General features: G+C 52.9%; 1 protein-coding gene across 5 annotated transcripts in view; it reads left to right on the top strand.

The window, feature by feature from the left end:
* The window catches only part of IKBKB (inhibitor of nuclear factor kappa B kinase subunit beta), a 48,936-nt gene that overhangs the window by 12,178 nt on the left and 21,232 nt on the right, over positions 1 to 15,526 (top strand). For all 5 annotated transcript variants that reach the window (XR_009006505.1, XM_057537256.1, XM_057537255.1 and 2 more), the window contains exons 4-5: positions 2,190 to 2,307; positions 4,656 to 4,725. Coding sequence is in view for 4 of the 5 variants with exons in the window: in XM_057537256.1 (XP_057393239.1) it covers positions 2,190 to 2,307; positions 4,656 to 4,725 (188 nt within the window). In the remaining variant the exon portion in view is untranslated. The remainder of the gene's footprint in view (positions 1 to 2,189; positions 2,308 to 4,655; positions 4,726 to 15,526) is intronic.

Below are 15,526 nucleotides of genomic sequence, written 5' to 3'. Positions count from 1 at the left end.
CACACCCCCCCACACACACACCCCCCACACACACCCACACACACACACCCCACACACACACCCCCCCCACACACACCCCCCACACACACCCCCACACACAGACACACACCTCCCCCCCACACACACACAGACACACACACACCCCCACACACACCCCTACACACACCCCACACACAGACACACACACCGCACACACACACCACACACAGACACACACCTCCCCCCCGCACACACACACAGACACAGACACACACGCACCCCCCACACACCCCCCCCACACAGACACACACACACCACACACACACCCCCCCCACACACACACCACACACAGACACACCCCCCCCACACACACATATCCCAAACACACACCCCCCCCACACACCCCCACACACACACACCCCACACAGACACACACACACCCCCCCACACACATACCCCACACACAGACACACACACCACACACACCACACACACACCCCCCCACACACACACCTCCCCCCGCACACACACACAGACACACCCCCCCCCACACACACACACCTCCCCCCGCACACACACACAGACACACACCCACACACACACACACCCCACGCCCCACACAGACACACCCACACACACCCCACACACACCGCACACACCACACACACAGACACACACCTCCCCCCCACACACACACACACACCACACACACCCCCCCCACACACACACCACACACAGACACACACATCACACACACCACACACAGACACACACATCACACACACACCCCAAACACACCCCCCCACACACACACCCCCACACACCCCACACACAGACACACACCTCCCCCCCGCACACACACAGACACACACACACCCCCCACACACCCCACACACCACACAGACACACACACACACACCCACACACAGACACACACACCGCCACACACCTCCCCCCCGCACACACACACAGACACAGACACACACGCACCCCCCCACACACCCCCCACACACAGACACACACACACCACACACACACCCCCCCACACACACACCCCACACACACACCCCCCACACACACATACCCCAAACACACACACCCCCCACACACACCCCCCACACACACCCCCACACACACACCCCCCACACAGACACACACACACACCCCCACACACATACCCCACACACAGACACACACACCGCACACACCACACACACACACCCACACACAGACACACACCTCCCCCCCGCACACACACACACACCTCCCCCCCGCACACACACACACACACCTCCCCCCCGCACACACACACACACCCCACACCCCACACAGACACACCCACACACACCCCACACACACCACACACATAGACACACACCTCCCCCCCGCACACACACACACACACCCTACACACAGACACACACACACACCACACACACACACCCCACACACACACCACACACAGACACACACCCCACACACACACATACCCCAAACACACCCCCCCCACACACAGACCCCACACACACACCCCACACACCACACAGACACACACCCCCCCCACACACACACCCCCCCACAGACACACACACCGCACACACCACACACCCCACACACACACCTCACACACCACACAGACACACACCCCCCCCACACACACCCCACACACAGATACACACACCGCACACGCCACACACACACCACACACACACACCCCCACACACAGACACACACCTCCCCCCCGCACACACACACAGACACACACACACACGCACCCCCCCACACACACCCCCCACACAGACACACACACCACACACACACCCCACACACAGACACACACACCCACACACACACACCCCCACACCCCCCCAACACACACCCCACACACAGACACACACACCACACACACACACCACACACCCCATCCCCACCCAGTGGTGTGAGATCCGAAGTCCCCCTGCTCTCTCTGCCTCAGAGCAGTGTGGAGATACAGGGAGGACTTGCCGGGGGCCCTCTGAAGAGAGCGGAGCTCTGCACGGGGCGCCCAGAGCCGGGGCTACGGTGCTACAGTAGCGCTGCCGGGCCCTGGGCGAGTGGTGAGCCCCGCGTCTCCCCGCCGCTCACCCTCCAGGGCCCTCAGCGCCTGCAGGCCGTGGGGGGCTGGGGTGGAGCCGGAGCCCGGCCCTCCCTCACTGGTTCCCTCCCCCCAGGCTGAACCACCCCAACGTGGTGGCCGCCCGGGACGTCCCCGAGGGCATGCAGAGCCTGGCTCCCAACGACCTGCCCCTGCTGGCCATGGAGTACTGCCAGGGAGGGGACCTGCGGAAGGTGAGGCTGCGGGGGCCGGGCAGGGCGCTCGGGAGCCTGGGGCGGGGTCGCGGGTGCACGGAGGGCAGGGAGGGGCTTGCCGTGCACCCTGTGCAGCTGTCCCTGACGTGTCGCGGAAGACCCACCAGGTCCGAGCGCAGGGAGAGGCCGGACAGACTCCAGGACGGGCCTTCCTCCCTCGGCACGCTGGGGCCACTTGAGCCCTTGGGTGTCGTCGTGGCCACTGTCCCGGTTCGGAGGGCTTCTCCCAGATGTGGCCGCCCGGGGTCCTGGAGTGGGGCAGGAAGGGACTGGCTCGGGCCAGCCGGGCTGGGGACCTAGAGCCCCACTGACTCAGCTTCTGGGCTCCTCTCCCTTTCTTCCCGCCACGTCCACTATGTCCCTTTGCCAGAACGCACGCTGCAGGGTGGGTGTCGGGGACCGTTGTGTGTCCCCCTCCCCAGCGATCTCCGGAACAGTGTCACGACCCGCTCTTACACGTGGCCTCGTGTGATTCTCAGCAGCCCGTGACGTGGGTAAAACGGATGGGATCCCGTGTGAATGGTGGGCCCCGCGGCCCCGAGGGCCCACGTGGGTGTCCGGGCCTCACACAGCTGCAGCGGCAGAGGCTGGGTCACGGCCGGTGGGTCCCAGCCGCGGGCCCCCCTCCGTCTGTGAAGGGAATAGCGCCCAGCGCACGAGGACCGTGAAAGCTCTGGGCAGAAGCTGGCTTTGTATTGAAGAGAGGTTGCCTGTTCGTCTCCACCCCCCTCACCTCGTGCTCTGGACAAAGGTCTGCATTGTTCGGGGGCACGGTCAGGATAGCCAGGCGGTTCTTCCATCCGTACTCAGCACTTTCCGGGACCCGGCATCGCGTGCTTTCCCAGCACTCTTCCGGCCCCTCCTGCCTTCCCTCTCCAAAGGAGGCTCTCCATGAGGGCTGGTGTGCCCGGGTGGCTCTCCCGTCCTGGGAGATGGGCTCGTCCTGGGGTTCAGGGCAGGATGTGAGCACAGTCGTCGGCAACCCCCAGGCCGGGGACTGATAACCGATGACAAATGGGGAACTTGACAACGCTTCCATTTTCCTCTTTATCTTCCTAACCTTTGACAGCTGATTCCTAACTGCAGCTATTTAGTGAGATAAAGCTGTGTCATTGTAGTTGAGTGGACAGTCCTTAGAGGGCAGCGTGGGAGGGGTGGGAGGTGACCAGCTTACAGAGGCAGAGGATTTCGGACATCATCTTGTAGGCAGCAGGGAGCCAGTTGGCCAGGGAAGAAGCTGACACAGACTTTGGTGTGATTGACCTGGCACGGGGTGCAGGATGGTGCAGGGGACGTGGGAAACGATTGTACCCCACGGGGCCTTGGCCCACGCGGTCACCAGGGGACCTGGGAGGAGGGCGCTGCTGCCCCGGTGCCCGCGGTCTGTCCTCTTTGTTCTCCAAATGAGGTGGCTCGTCTTTCCCACCTCTAGAAAGTTCAGAATCCGCACCTGGTCTGGGGAGACAAGTTTGGCCAGCACGGGAGCGAGGGTAAAAGCCAGAGCTGACTGAAGGAGTGCCGTGTGTGTGCCTGTCGCAGGGAACGGCTGGCGGACGTTCGTGGGGGTGGGTGTGAGTTAACGACGGGGCACCCTGTCGGGAAGTTACTTCCTGAAGTTGAGGCCGGCTTCCAGCAGCAGACGGAGCCCCTCGACAGGCTTGCCAGGGCCAGGAGGGCACAGGGGCTGAGCGTTTGGGCACGAGCCTCAGGTGGACCTGTGTCCTATGGCAGCTCTGCCGCGCAGCGGCCGTGGTGGCAGACGGATGGCTGAACCCCTCCCGTCCAGCACCCTCACCTGTGAAGTGGAAATGCCGCCAGTGCTGGCCTGGGGTGGGGGGGTGGGCGGGAGGGAGGGTGAAGTGAGACGGGGCAGGTGAGGCTGCACTGAGCCCGTCCACGCAGCTCTGCCGGGTGCCCGGCATGTACTAAGTGCTCCCTGCCCGGTCCCTGCTGTCATCCCCACCCCACAGCAAGGCCGCGTCGGGGAAGGGGTCGGAGGGAGGTGTTCAGTGGCTCCTTTGGGCTCGGGAGCAGTGGACCAACTGTGGCTGAGCTCAGATGGGCCTGCTTCCCCTGGGACCGGCACAGGTGAGACTCTGAGCATGACTCAGGGTTACACACGGGAGCGCTTCTAGGAGCTCTCAGGTGCTTCCTCCTTCCCCGCCTGGGCCGACCCTGCCCGTCCTGCCTGGGCTGGCTGTCCGCCCAGGTCCCCAAGGCCCAGGGCCCGGGGAGTGCTCAGACGGCCTCGGCTGGTGAAGGACACTTGTGGGCGCATTGGTGGCTGGTGACCGCTCCCCCTGACGCCTCTTTCCCCTTCTTGACAGTACCTGAACCAGTTTGAGAACTGCTGTGGCCTGCGGGAAGGAGCCATCCTCACCTTGCTGAGCGACATCGGTAAATCCCAGCCCTGGAAGTCAGGCCGTGCCCTCCGGGGAGAGGCCTCTGGGGGCGAGGAGGGGAGATGACTGGTCCTCCGGTCTCTACGGAGGTGGGGTTGTCGGGGGCAGACGGTGGTGGAGGACTGGGGACGGTGGGGATGTCAGTAGGGCCTAGTCGGGCCGGCGCTGAACTCAAATAGATTTCCCTTCCTTCCGGACTAAGTCATGAAGTGAATGATGGTGTATATAGGGTAACAGATTTCCTTTCCCATTAAAAGCTCCACTCACTACTTTCCCAGAACAGCCAGTGATGGAGTAGGTTATCTGTCCTTTGAATGAATTTCATCCCTTGGCAATGAATTTTTCCACTTCCACACTGGCGGTTCTTTTGCTGGCCGCAGGCTTAGGAAAAACGGGCCTTGTTTATCCCTTTGGTGCCCTTGGTGTCCTCCGAGGAGGGTGTCCATGGCCCTCGGAGAAGGCCTGGCTGGTGGCCCGGCTGGCCTGGGGAGCGGGAGCCTGACCTCAGCCTGCAGGGGTCAGATCCAGTCTCCTCCACCCTGGCACCTGCTATTATTTAGGGGTAAACCTCCAAGGTTGGTAGTGCAAGGATCTAAAGTTTAGAGGTACCCAGAGTTCATCACTGAGCCTTTGCCCCCAGATTTGGGGAATGACATCATTTTCACCCCTCTGCCACCACAACCTCTTCGAAGCTGTATTTTTCTTTTTTCCTTCTATGCGTTCAAACTTTCTTTTTAGGAAAATATCAAACATATAGGAAAGTCGGAAGAGTAGTGAAACCCACACACCCGTCACCCAGGTTCACCAGTTGTTACCGTCTCGCCACGTCTGTAAAGCTGTGTTAGCTGACGCTTGGCCTGGGAGGGCAGGGGGCCTCTGGTCCCCGCGGCTCCGGGCCTGCCTCCCTCTCACTCTGGGCAAGAAGGAAGTGAGCGGAACCGAGGGATGACATGCTTAAGGTTAGGATCCGAGCGGTGGGACATAGAAAATCCCCTCTCCCCCTGTAGCCGGTGTCCCTGTCCTGTGGATGGGGTTCACGGTGAGGGCAAGTCGACCTGGCGCCAGTTTGGGGGTTTTTTCCAGCTCTACTGAGGTATAACTGACAGGTGACACGTGTAAGTTTCAGGTGCGCAGCGTGAAAACGTCGCAGCGGTTTTACGTGACCAGCACGGCCGTCCGTCACTGGCCAGACTGCTTCCCTCGTGTGGGTGTGTGGGAGGTGCCCTCTCTGATTCCCTAGGGCGTCCAGGCCTTCGGCCGAGATCCCACCTGTCCCCTCGACACCTTGCCCCACCCTGGCCCGTCCACGCTGTGCTTACACGTTTACCTGCTTTTTGCCCCGGTGGCCACGTCATCAGTTTATTCTCCGTCGGGTTGAAGGCAGGTTAGAAGGTTGGGGAATATTCTTTTGCTCTTCATGGGCAACTTTGATTTTGTTTCTCTCTGGTTAGAGCTGCTTCAAGTCATTTTTTTGTACATTATTCCCTCCAATATCGTGCTTCCCCTCATTAGATTATTTGTGCATTCAGGAGATCGTTATTAAGAAAGTCTTTAAGTTATTGGCTCAAGCACACGAAACTGTCTACTTCCTCATGCAGCCTTCTACTGCCTCGGGTGACTGTGGTGACATTCATGGAGCCTCTGCTGGTCACGTGTCCCTTGGTGTGGGCACGTGTCACATCCAGTTACCTTGGCCTCCTGCGGTAGCTTTCGTGTGATGCATTCAAGGTGTCTGTGTGTAAGTTACATGTAAATCACAGTCATGAAGACAGGAGACAGGTTCACTCCACGTGCTTATGTGGCTCTGTTCTCCTGTCGGTGGATGAGTATCAAAGGTCCTTAGGTCGCTGATTCCCTATCTTTCCTCTCTGTGGCCCCAGGTTGGAAATAATGAGGCTTTGAAGTACTAGTCAACTAGACTTAAGTCCGTGAAGGCCGAGACTTAGTCACTGCTGTGTCTCTGGCATCTGGAACAGCAGTAGTACCTTATGTAGCAGCTTCTTTGTAAATATTTGTCAAACGAATGAAATAAATCCCAAAGGAAATTAGAATAAGGACCTCTTTTTTTAATTGAAAAGAACCGCTGGGCTTCCCTGGTGGCGCAGTGGTTGAGAATCTGCCTGCCAATGCAGAGGACACGGGTTCGAGCCCTGGTCTGGGGAAATCCCACATGCCGCGGAGCAACTGGGTCCGTGAGCCACAACTACTGAGCCTGCGCGTCTGGAGCCTCTGCTCCGCAACAAGAGAGGCCGCGATAGTGAGAGGCCCGCGCACCGCGATGAAGAGTGGCCCCCGCTCGCCACAACTAGAGAAAGCCCTCGCACAGAAACGAAGACCCAACACAGCCAAAAATAAATAAATAAATAAATAATTAAAAAAAAAAAAAAAAAAAAGAACCGCTGTCCACATATAATTAAATTAACACTCCCAAGTCAAATACCAGCGCTTCCCCCTGTTGGCGGTGTGACCTAGGGCACGTTATTTAATTCTTAAGGGCAGCAGCTTTATTTGCTGTGAGGTGGGAACATAACTCACCACGTGAGAACCGTTAGAGGAGGGTGGAGTGAGGGAGGTGGGACACGTAATCCCAGCACGTGCTCTGCTTGCCGTGTTAACGTGCAGTCAGCACGTGCTCGCCCCTTCCTCCTGTCCTTCCTCCCGGGTTTGGGTTCGTAGCACCCCTTTTAGAAAACCTCCGTCGCCCTCCTTTGGGTTGTGACCTGAGGCTGGGATCCAGTGAGCCAGGCGGGTGGCTGTCTTCTGAGACGTCCCTTCCCGGAAGTGGCTGCCTCCGGGATGCCATCAGGCCCCCTGATTCGGGGGCTTCGGTGGAGGTAGCTGATAAGCCTGTGTGGTACTTTCAGTCCCTTTTCTGATTTGTGTATGAGATCCATGAAGTTTATTTATTTTGCACGGATGTCGTCACAGAGCCCGAGTCCAAAAGTTTTTCTGGGAGTTCATCTAACATAACTCTTTTGTATTCTGGAACATTTCCTGAGCCTGTTTTGTTCCAGTTTGTCCCAAGGGCCGGCCGCACGTCCCCTTTGTGGAGCTGCCCTGCTGGTCCCTGCCAGGTTGACTTCAGATAAGGGCAGAGCCCCACCCTTGCCTGCCAGGTCAGATTCACGACCTTCTCCTCTGGGTGACACCTACTTGCCTTTAACCTCTTCGGTGTCACTGGCCTCCCAGAGATGCCCACTCACAGCAGCGTCAGGATGATAGATGTAGGCAGGGTTTTTTCCAGTGAGCTTTACGTTGCCCAGGAAGATCTTGCAGAGTACGCATGAGTGAGGGAGCAGACGCCCGGCAAGCACGTGGGTGAGCCCGTTTCCTGTGCCAGGACGGACAGGCCTGTTAGAACATTGCTCTCAGGCTAGTAAGAGGTCTGGGGACAGGTGGCAGAGGCAGCTGGAAGCGATCTGTCTTCCACATAAAGCGACCCTAAAATAGCTCCAGGAAGTTGTATCTCAGTGGACTCTATTTAAGCAGTGTGCTCATCATCCTTTGGAAAACGTTGCCATGTGTTTCCCTCTGCCAGCTGACAGCAAACCCCTGTGCACTCTGGAGGCCCAGGTCTCTGCTGCCCAAAGAGCGGGGACCTGCCCACACCCAGGCCAGCTGGGCAGGACGGTGAGCGATCACCATGGCCTTTCCGGATCTTAGCTCTGCACCCATCTTGACTCTCCAGGTGGCCGGGGTACCGTGGTGGCCGACCGTCCTGTCCTCTAAGCATTCAGGGCCCCCTCTCCCTGTTTTGTCTGTGCTCCGTTCTCTGAGTCACCATCTCCGTCCCTGTTAGAGCTGCTCCTGGCAGGCGTCCAGCCCTTCCGCCTTACAGGACAGGGAGGGGGTTCCAGAGGGAACTCAGGGCTTTAGGGAATCAGAACACTGGGCTCTCTGCTTTGTGTTTATGTAATTGTGGATTTCCTTGCTTATTCTGTTGAATACTTACATTCTGACTGCACTGCTGATTATAATAAAAGATGACTACCTGGTCTCAGCAATCCAGGTCATTTGTATATAAAATACATGGAAAGGCGTAAATAACCAGATTAATGAATGTGATCATAATAAAAGAGAAGACAGCTGCTCTCAGTCCTGGCCTCGCTGCCTCTCCAGCTCTGCTGCCTCTGACGAGGGCCTTTCCTCTCCGGAAAACCAAGGTGACTTTCTGGGCCTGCGCGTCTTCAACTTTAAATGAGGCATTTGGGCTGGGTGACCCCTAGGGGCCCTTCTGACTCTGAATATTGCTTTTTCGTGGTTCAGGTTCTGATTTTCAGAAAGGTTGCCCAGCATGTCTTTGACATCCGCTGCACTGCCCCAGCCTGACTGCTTCCCGCGCTCCTCACGCATCGTCTTCTGCCTGGAACCTTGTCTTGATGCTGTCTGTCTATTCCTGCCCCAGCCTGTGTGTCCCTCTCTGCACCTGGGTGACCGCCCACTGCTTCCAGTATTCTGTGTGCCGGGCCATCCTCACGACATCTTTATCCACCAAATCTTTTCCGAAGTCTGGATGTTGAACGCTGACCTCCACCCTCAGCTCCATATCCACGTCTACACAATATTTCTCCCCAAGTCACTTCCAAATTGAAGTCCTAGACGTTTTCCTTAAAGCTGATCCCTTCCTGACGTCCTCTTTCTTGTGTCACTGGCCCTGTCTTTCTGCCAGCTACCCGACACGGGTGCCGACCTCGAATCTCGTCTCTTCTTAGAACCTGCCCTCCTCCTGCTCCGCACCGTCCCACTTAAAGGGCCTCCATCCTTTCCTTCGTGCTGAGCATCCCACTTTCCCTTTCTGTTCCCACCACCTCCGCTCATTCAGTGTCGCAGCACATCACTTACCTGGAGTCCTGATCCCGTTTTACTAATCCATCTTTCATGCTTCTGAAAGGATGCTTTCGTCATAATCCACCACTAGATCAAGGCCAAACCTCACAGCCTCGCATCTCTCCTGATCCACTCTAGCCAACCTCAGAACCCACTTGTCGGTCCCCCTGCGAGCCTTTGTCCACACGCTCCTTTCTAGAATGCTGCTCTGGCCGCTCCCCACGACCCTGCGCTTTCGACCTGACCCTCCGTGGGGACCGCCCTGGCCTGGCGCGCACAGTGGTCTCCCTCTCGGGATTCTTCTGCCCTCGTGGCCTCCTCCACTCAGGACTTGGTTTCCCTGCTGTTGTTATGTGACCTCTGCCTGTGCTTGACAGTAGGGACTGACTTCTGGGTTTGGGGCCCACCTACCAGACAGTTTGTGCAGTAAGTGACGAAAACGGTTCGATCCAGTGGCACGTTTTCGACAACACCTGGCACACTTATGTATGAAGACACTTCCTGAGGATGGTTGAATGAATGAGAGAATGATTTTGCACTTTTCTCTCAGCACTTGGTGTGACTGCCTTGCTACCTTGCTGATGAGTCATAGGGACTCTTTTTTTTTTTTTAATTTTTTTAAAAAAATTTTTATTTATTTATTTATTTATTTATTTTATTTATGGCTGTGTTCGGTCTTCGTTTCTGTGCGAGGGCTTTCTCTAGTTGCGGCAAGCGGGGACCACTCCTCATCGCGGTGCGCGGGCCTCTCACTATCGCGGCCTCTCTTGTTGCGGAGCACAGGCTCCAGATGCGCAGGCTCAGTAGTTGTGGCGCACGGGCCCAGTTGCTCCGTGGCATGTGGGATCTTCCCAGACCAGGGCTCGAACCCGTGTGCCCTGCATTGGCAGGCAGATTCTTAACCACTGCGCCACCAGGGAAGCCCCCATAGGGACTCTTTTAACCAAGAAACCATTCGCTGGACTAAAATCTCCACGTGTCTGCACCTGGCCTCCCGGCCTGTCTCGCTTGGAAAGCCCAGTGACACCACAGCGACTGGCACATAGTAGGCGCGCGGCCAGTTTTTATTGCGTGAACGAACGTCCTCTTGCCCTTCCCCCGCACTGGCGACTCAGACCACCAACTGGTAACTGTCTTTTCTTTCCCTTCTGATCTCTGCGTCAGCTCTCTGGTCCATTTATCTTTCCATTTCTTCCATCGTTGCTCGGGACTGTATCCCGAGCAACAGTATTCTCAAGAGAGCTTAGTAATCTCTTTCAGTTCAGGGTATGGTCAGTGGGCTTCATGGACACGATCCTTACACAGCTGCTTCTCGACACGGGAGTCTAGCTGGTCCTGTCTGTTCCCTAATTTGTGGAGTGTGGTTTGGGATTCTGACTCATCAGTAAGAACTCCAGGAGTGCCGCAGTCTTCAGTTTTAATGTTTGTGTCTCCCTCTTGAGCTGAGGGAAAGCTGGGGTCCAGACCTGGGTGCTGTTCCTGACGAGGACAGCAGGAGGGGGCAGGTGCGGACCCCTCTGAGCAGCGTCTGTCCGAGGAAGTGCCACTGCGTGGTGTACAAGTTCACACGGAGTACTGCCTGGCAACACTTTTCTGTCACTGGAACATGAGAAATTAACCTGCAGGCTTTTCTGCTTTGTGGTGTGCTTTTCCGTTTCTGTACACTTGTAGTACCTCTATTGTTAGGGGCTTCGATTTTTAAGAAACTTTCAGACACAAAGGTATTGGTCTTCATCTCAAATTCTTATGTTCCATCCAACTGAAATCAAATTAGATACTCTTGGCTTGAGACAATTCCGATTCGTGACACTCTCCTGAGGTACCGTTGTGTAAAACAAGGCACCGTCAGACTGAACTAAGCCTATTAAGGACTGATGCCGTAAGGGGAGCTGTCTAAGAGCTCCTGCCCATCAAGGTTTTGACCGTTTTCACTCAGTCCAAGAAACCGTGTATAACAACACCTATAGGATTTTTTAATTCCGGGCTTTATTAAGTTGACAAAAAAGCATTTGAGAATAAATGACTCCCCTGAAATGAGGACTCAAGTTTTTCATGTGCAGTTGCTTAAGCATAACAAGAGACAGCTGTTAATAGGTATCACTGGCTTGGTCACCAGCTTGCCCTCCGTCCTCCCTAAAGACCTGGTGACAACTCTCAATCTTTGTAGTGTCGAGAGCAGCCCTCTCCGTGTGATCTGGATGCTCTCCCTGGGGGCTTCTTGGGACACCTCCCCTGCTCGTGCCCCGTGTCACTGGCTCTGAGAGGTTCACATCTAGCTTCAGAGGCCTTGCCTTAGTCTGTGTTTCTACTTGCTCTAAATACAGTGAGTGTCAACGTTCATATATCCTGCTCTTGAACAAACTGACCCACGCCTTCATGTATTACACCCCGACACTGTGTCACATACCCAAGCAGGCCTTTGTGACTCAGTCACTGAGCAGGCAGGCCCGGTCTTCTCACATGGTGCTCCCGCCGGCCACTCGTTCACATGCAGCAGTAGCAGCACCCTGTGTGCAATGTCGTGTCTGTGCCATTATTAGTACTTGTTATTACACGTTGCTTTGATTCTTTAATAAAGATTAGTAAAATAAAAATGAAAGTACTGGTAAGAAGCATGTCTTTCAAAAATTACCGTAACCGAGAACAAGGTTTGTGGGGATTTGGGGGGCACACTTGGAAAGCAGCGAGTATGTTCCTTCATTTGGACGTTTGTTGGACCTAAGCCAATCACTGTACCCAGTTATGAAAGAAAAGAAAAGAGGGAACAGGTGTGAAATGTTGAAACTCTGTGGTCAAAGGCTGGGTTTAAAAGGGCAGATTTAAGGAGAGGTTTTGCGATTTGACTTAATGTGCAGATGGAACACCCCCGAGAAGATGGAATTTGGGTGTTTATTTATTTTTAAATTAATTTATTTAATTTATTTATTTTTGGCTGCATTGGGTCTTCATTGCTGCACGCAGGCTTTCTCTAGTTGCGGCGAGCAGGGGCTACTCTTCGTTGTGGTGTGCAGGCTTCTCATTGCAGTGGCTTCTCTTGTTGCAGAGCATGGGCTCCAGGCACGTGGGCTTCAGTACTTGTGGCATGTGGGCTCAGTAGTTGTGGCTCGCAGGCTCAGTAGTTGTGGTGCACGGGCTTAGTTGCTTTGCGGCATGTGGGATCTTCCCGGACCAGGGATCGAACCTGTGTCCCCTGCATTGGCAGGCAGATTCTTAACCACTGACCCACCAGGGAAGTCCCTGAAGTTGGGTGTTTAACTCTCAGTTAGACTTTCTCCAGTGTTTACAGGAAACATTCAGCATGAAAGTCTTTACACAGCATATCTGATCCCTTGGTTTCTGCGGAGGGCTTCTCTCTTGCTCCCTCCCTGCTGTGCCCTGGCCGAGGACCCGTTAGTAAACCTCTCTTAGTGTTGTGATCACTTTTGCTTTTTACCTTTTTTTTTTTCCTAATAAAAAAAAGGTTCATACCATTACATCATTGATATCCCTCTGAGCTGGGTAGTATAAACCTAAATAATTTTTGATAATTGCCTGTTATATTATGGATCTCCGATAATTTGTTCAGCCGTTCCCTGATTGATGACTTTCCATTAGTTTCTAATTATTTCACTCCACACTATGCAGTCCACATCCGTGTTTGTACGTGATAGTGCTTTTGATTTTGTAAGCTGGATTACCAGAGGCGGAAATGAAGGGTCAAATGATATGTATGTCTAAAAATTTAATAGCTTTTGCCATATTTCTTTCCCCCAATTGCACAGCAGTTATTACTCCTTCCAGCAACGTAGGGAGTGCCTTTTATCTCTCATCTAAAATTCCTGCCAGCTGAAGAGGTGAAAGGCATTTCATTATGGCTTTTTTTTTTAATGTATTTTTTTTTGGCTGCTTTGGGTCTTCGTTGCTGTGCACAGGCTTTCTCTAGTTGCAGCGAGCAGGGGCTTCTCTTGTTGCGGAGCATGGGCTCTAGGCGCGTGGGCTTCAGTAGTTGTTGCCCGTGGGCTCAGTAGTTGTGGCTTGCGGGCTCTAGAGCGCAGGCCCAGTAGTTGTGGCACACGGGCTTAGTTGCTCTGCGGCATGTGGGATCTTCCCGGACCAGGGATCAAACCCGTGTCCCCTGCATTGGCAGGTGGATTCTTAACCACTGCGCCACCAGAGAAGTCCCTCAGTGTTGTTTTAATGTGCACTTTGTGGATGGCCAGTAAGCTTGAGCGACTTTGTGCATAATTGCATAATTGTTCACGGTTTGCATTTCATTTCTACTCCTGTAAGTTACCGCTTCACGTGTTCTTTGCCCTTTTTTCTACTGGGTTGCTTTCTTTGTGTGTATGTGTTAAAATGGTCTTTCCTTTTTTAAATTATTAATTACTAAATTACGTTGATAGTAGATAATATTTATTATTTTTAGATGAACTTAACCTGGCAAAATAGAAATATAGTAATCTTCTCTTGGACCCCATCCTCAGTTTTTATTCTTAGTTTTACTGGTCTGAATCCAAAAACCTTGGAGCCACCTGTCTAACCCACCTCTTTGTTTTTTATATGTTCCTTTAAAGTAAAAAGCTATGTATTTTTTTTCATTAGAAAAGTAACGTAACATTATGATTTTGAAAAATAGAGGTTCAAAAAAGGAAAAACAAAAGTTTTCTTGCTACCCTAACATCTGGGTTGCTTTTTTACTGATTTGTAGTAGCTTTTGTCTGTTAGGTATATGCTTTTTGGCATATGTGCTGCAGATATTTTTTTCCCTTTTTTTGGTCTTTTGCTTTGTGTATAGTGTCTTTTGCCATAAAGCTTTCTTTCTTTTTTGTTTAATTGAAATGTAGTTGATTTATAGTATTTCAAGTGTACAGCAAAGTGATTCAGTTATACATACATGCGTGTGTGTGTGTGTGTATGTGTGTGTGTGTGTATATATATATATATATATATATATATATATATACACACACATTCTTTTTCAGATTCTTTTCCACTGTAGTTTATTACAGGATACTGAATAGAGTTCCCAGTGCTATACAGTAGGTCCTTGTTGTTTATCTGTTTTATATATAGTAGTGTGTATCTATTAATCCCAACCTCCTAATTTATCCCTCCCCTGCCTTTCCCTTTGGTAACCATTTCTTTTCCATGTCTGTGAGTCAATTTCTGTTTTGTAAATAAGTTTTTACATTCCACATATAAGTGATATCATATGATATTTATCTTTCTCTTTATCTTTCTACTTACTTCACTTATTGTGATAATCTCTGGTTCCATCCATGTGGCTGCAAATGGTGTTATTTCATTCTTTTCTATGTCTGAATAATATTCATTGTATATATGTACCATATCTTTTTCATCCATTCGTCTGTCAGTGGACACTTAGGTTACTTCCATGTCTTGGCTATTGTATATAAGCTGCTGTGAACATTGGGGTGCATGTATCTTTTTGTTTGTTTTTAAATTTATTTGGTTGCACCGGGTCTTAGTTGCAGCAGGTGGACTCTAGTTGCGGCTCGCCGGCTCCTTAGTTGTGGCATGTGAACTCTTAGTTGCAGCATGCATGTGGGATCTAGTTCTCTGACCAGGGATCGAACCCGGGCCCCCTGCATTGGGAGCACGGAGTCTTAACCACTGCGCCACCAGGGAAGTCCCCTGGGGTGCATGAATCTTTTTGAATTAGAGTTTTCGTCTTTTCCGGGTAAGTGCCCAGGAGTGGGACTGCTGGATCACATGGTAACTCTATTTTTAGGTTTTTAAGGAGCCTCCGTACTCTTTTCCGTAGTTGCCATAAATTTTTAAAACCTCTTTATGTTATTTGTATTGCTTTTCTTTATGCCATATAGTTTTCCTCATATGACACTACTTTTTTTGCTGAATTTATCGCGTGGTGTTTTAGAATTTTTGTTGCTAATGTGAATGGGATTTTATTTTCTTTTTCCTTTCAACTGGATCTATGACAGGGAGAAAAACTATTGATTTGTATATAC

Source organism: Balaenoptera acutorostrata, chromosome 21 (genome assembly GCF_949987535.1).
Source record: "Balaenoptera acutorostrata chromosome 21, mBalAcu1.1, whole genome shotgun sequence".
Classification (NCBI taxonomy): domain Eukaryota; kingdom Metazoa; phylum Chordata; class Mammalia; order Artiodactyla; family Balaenopteridae; genus Balaenoptera; species Balaenoptera acutorostrata.
This window is presented reverse-complemented; position numbering and strand designations above follow the sequence as displayed.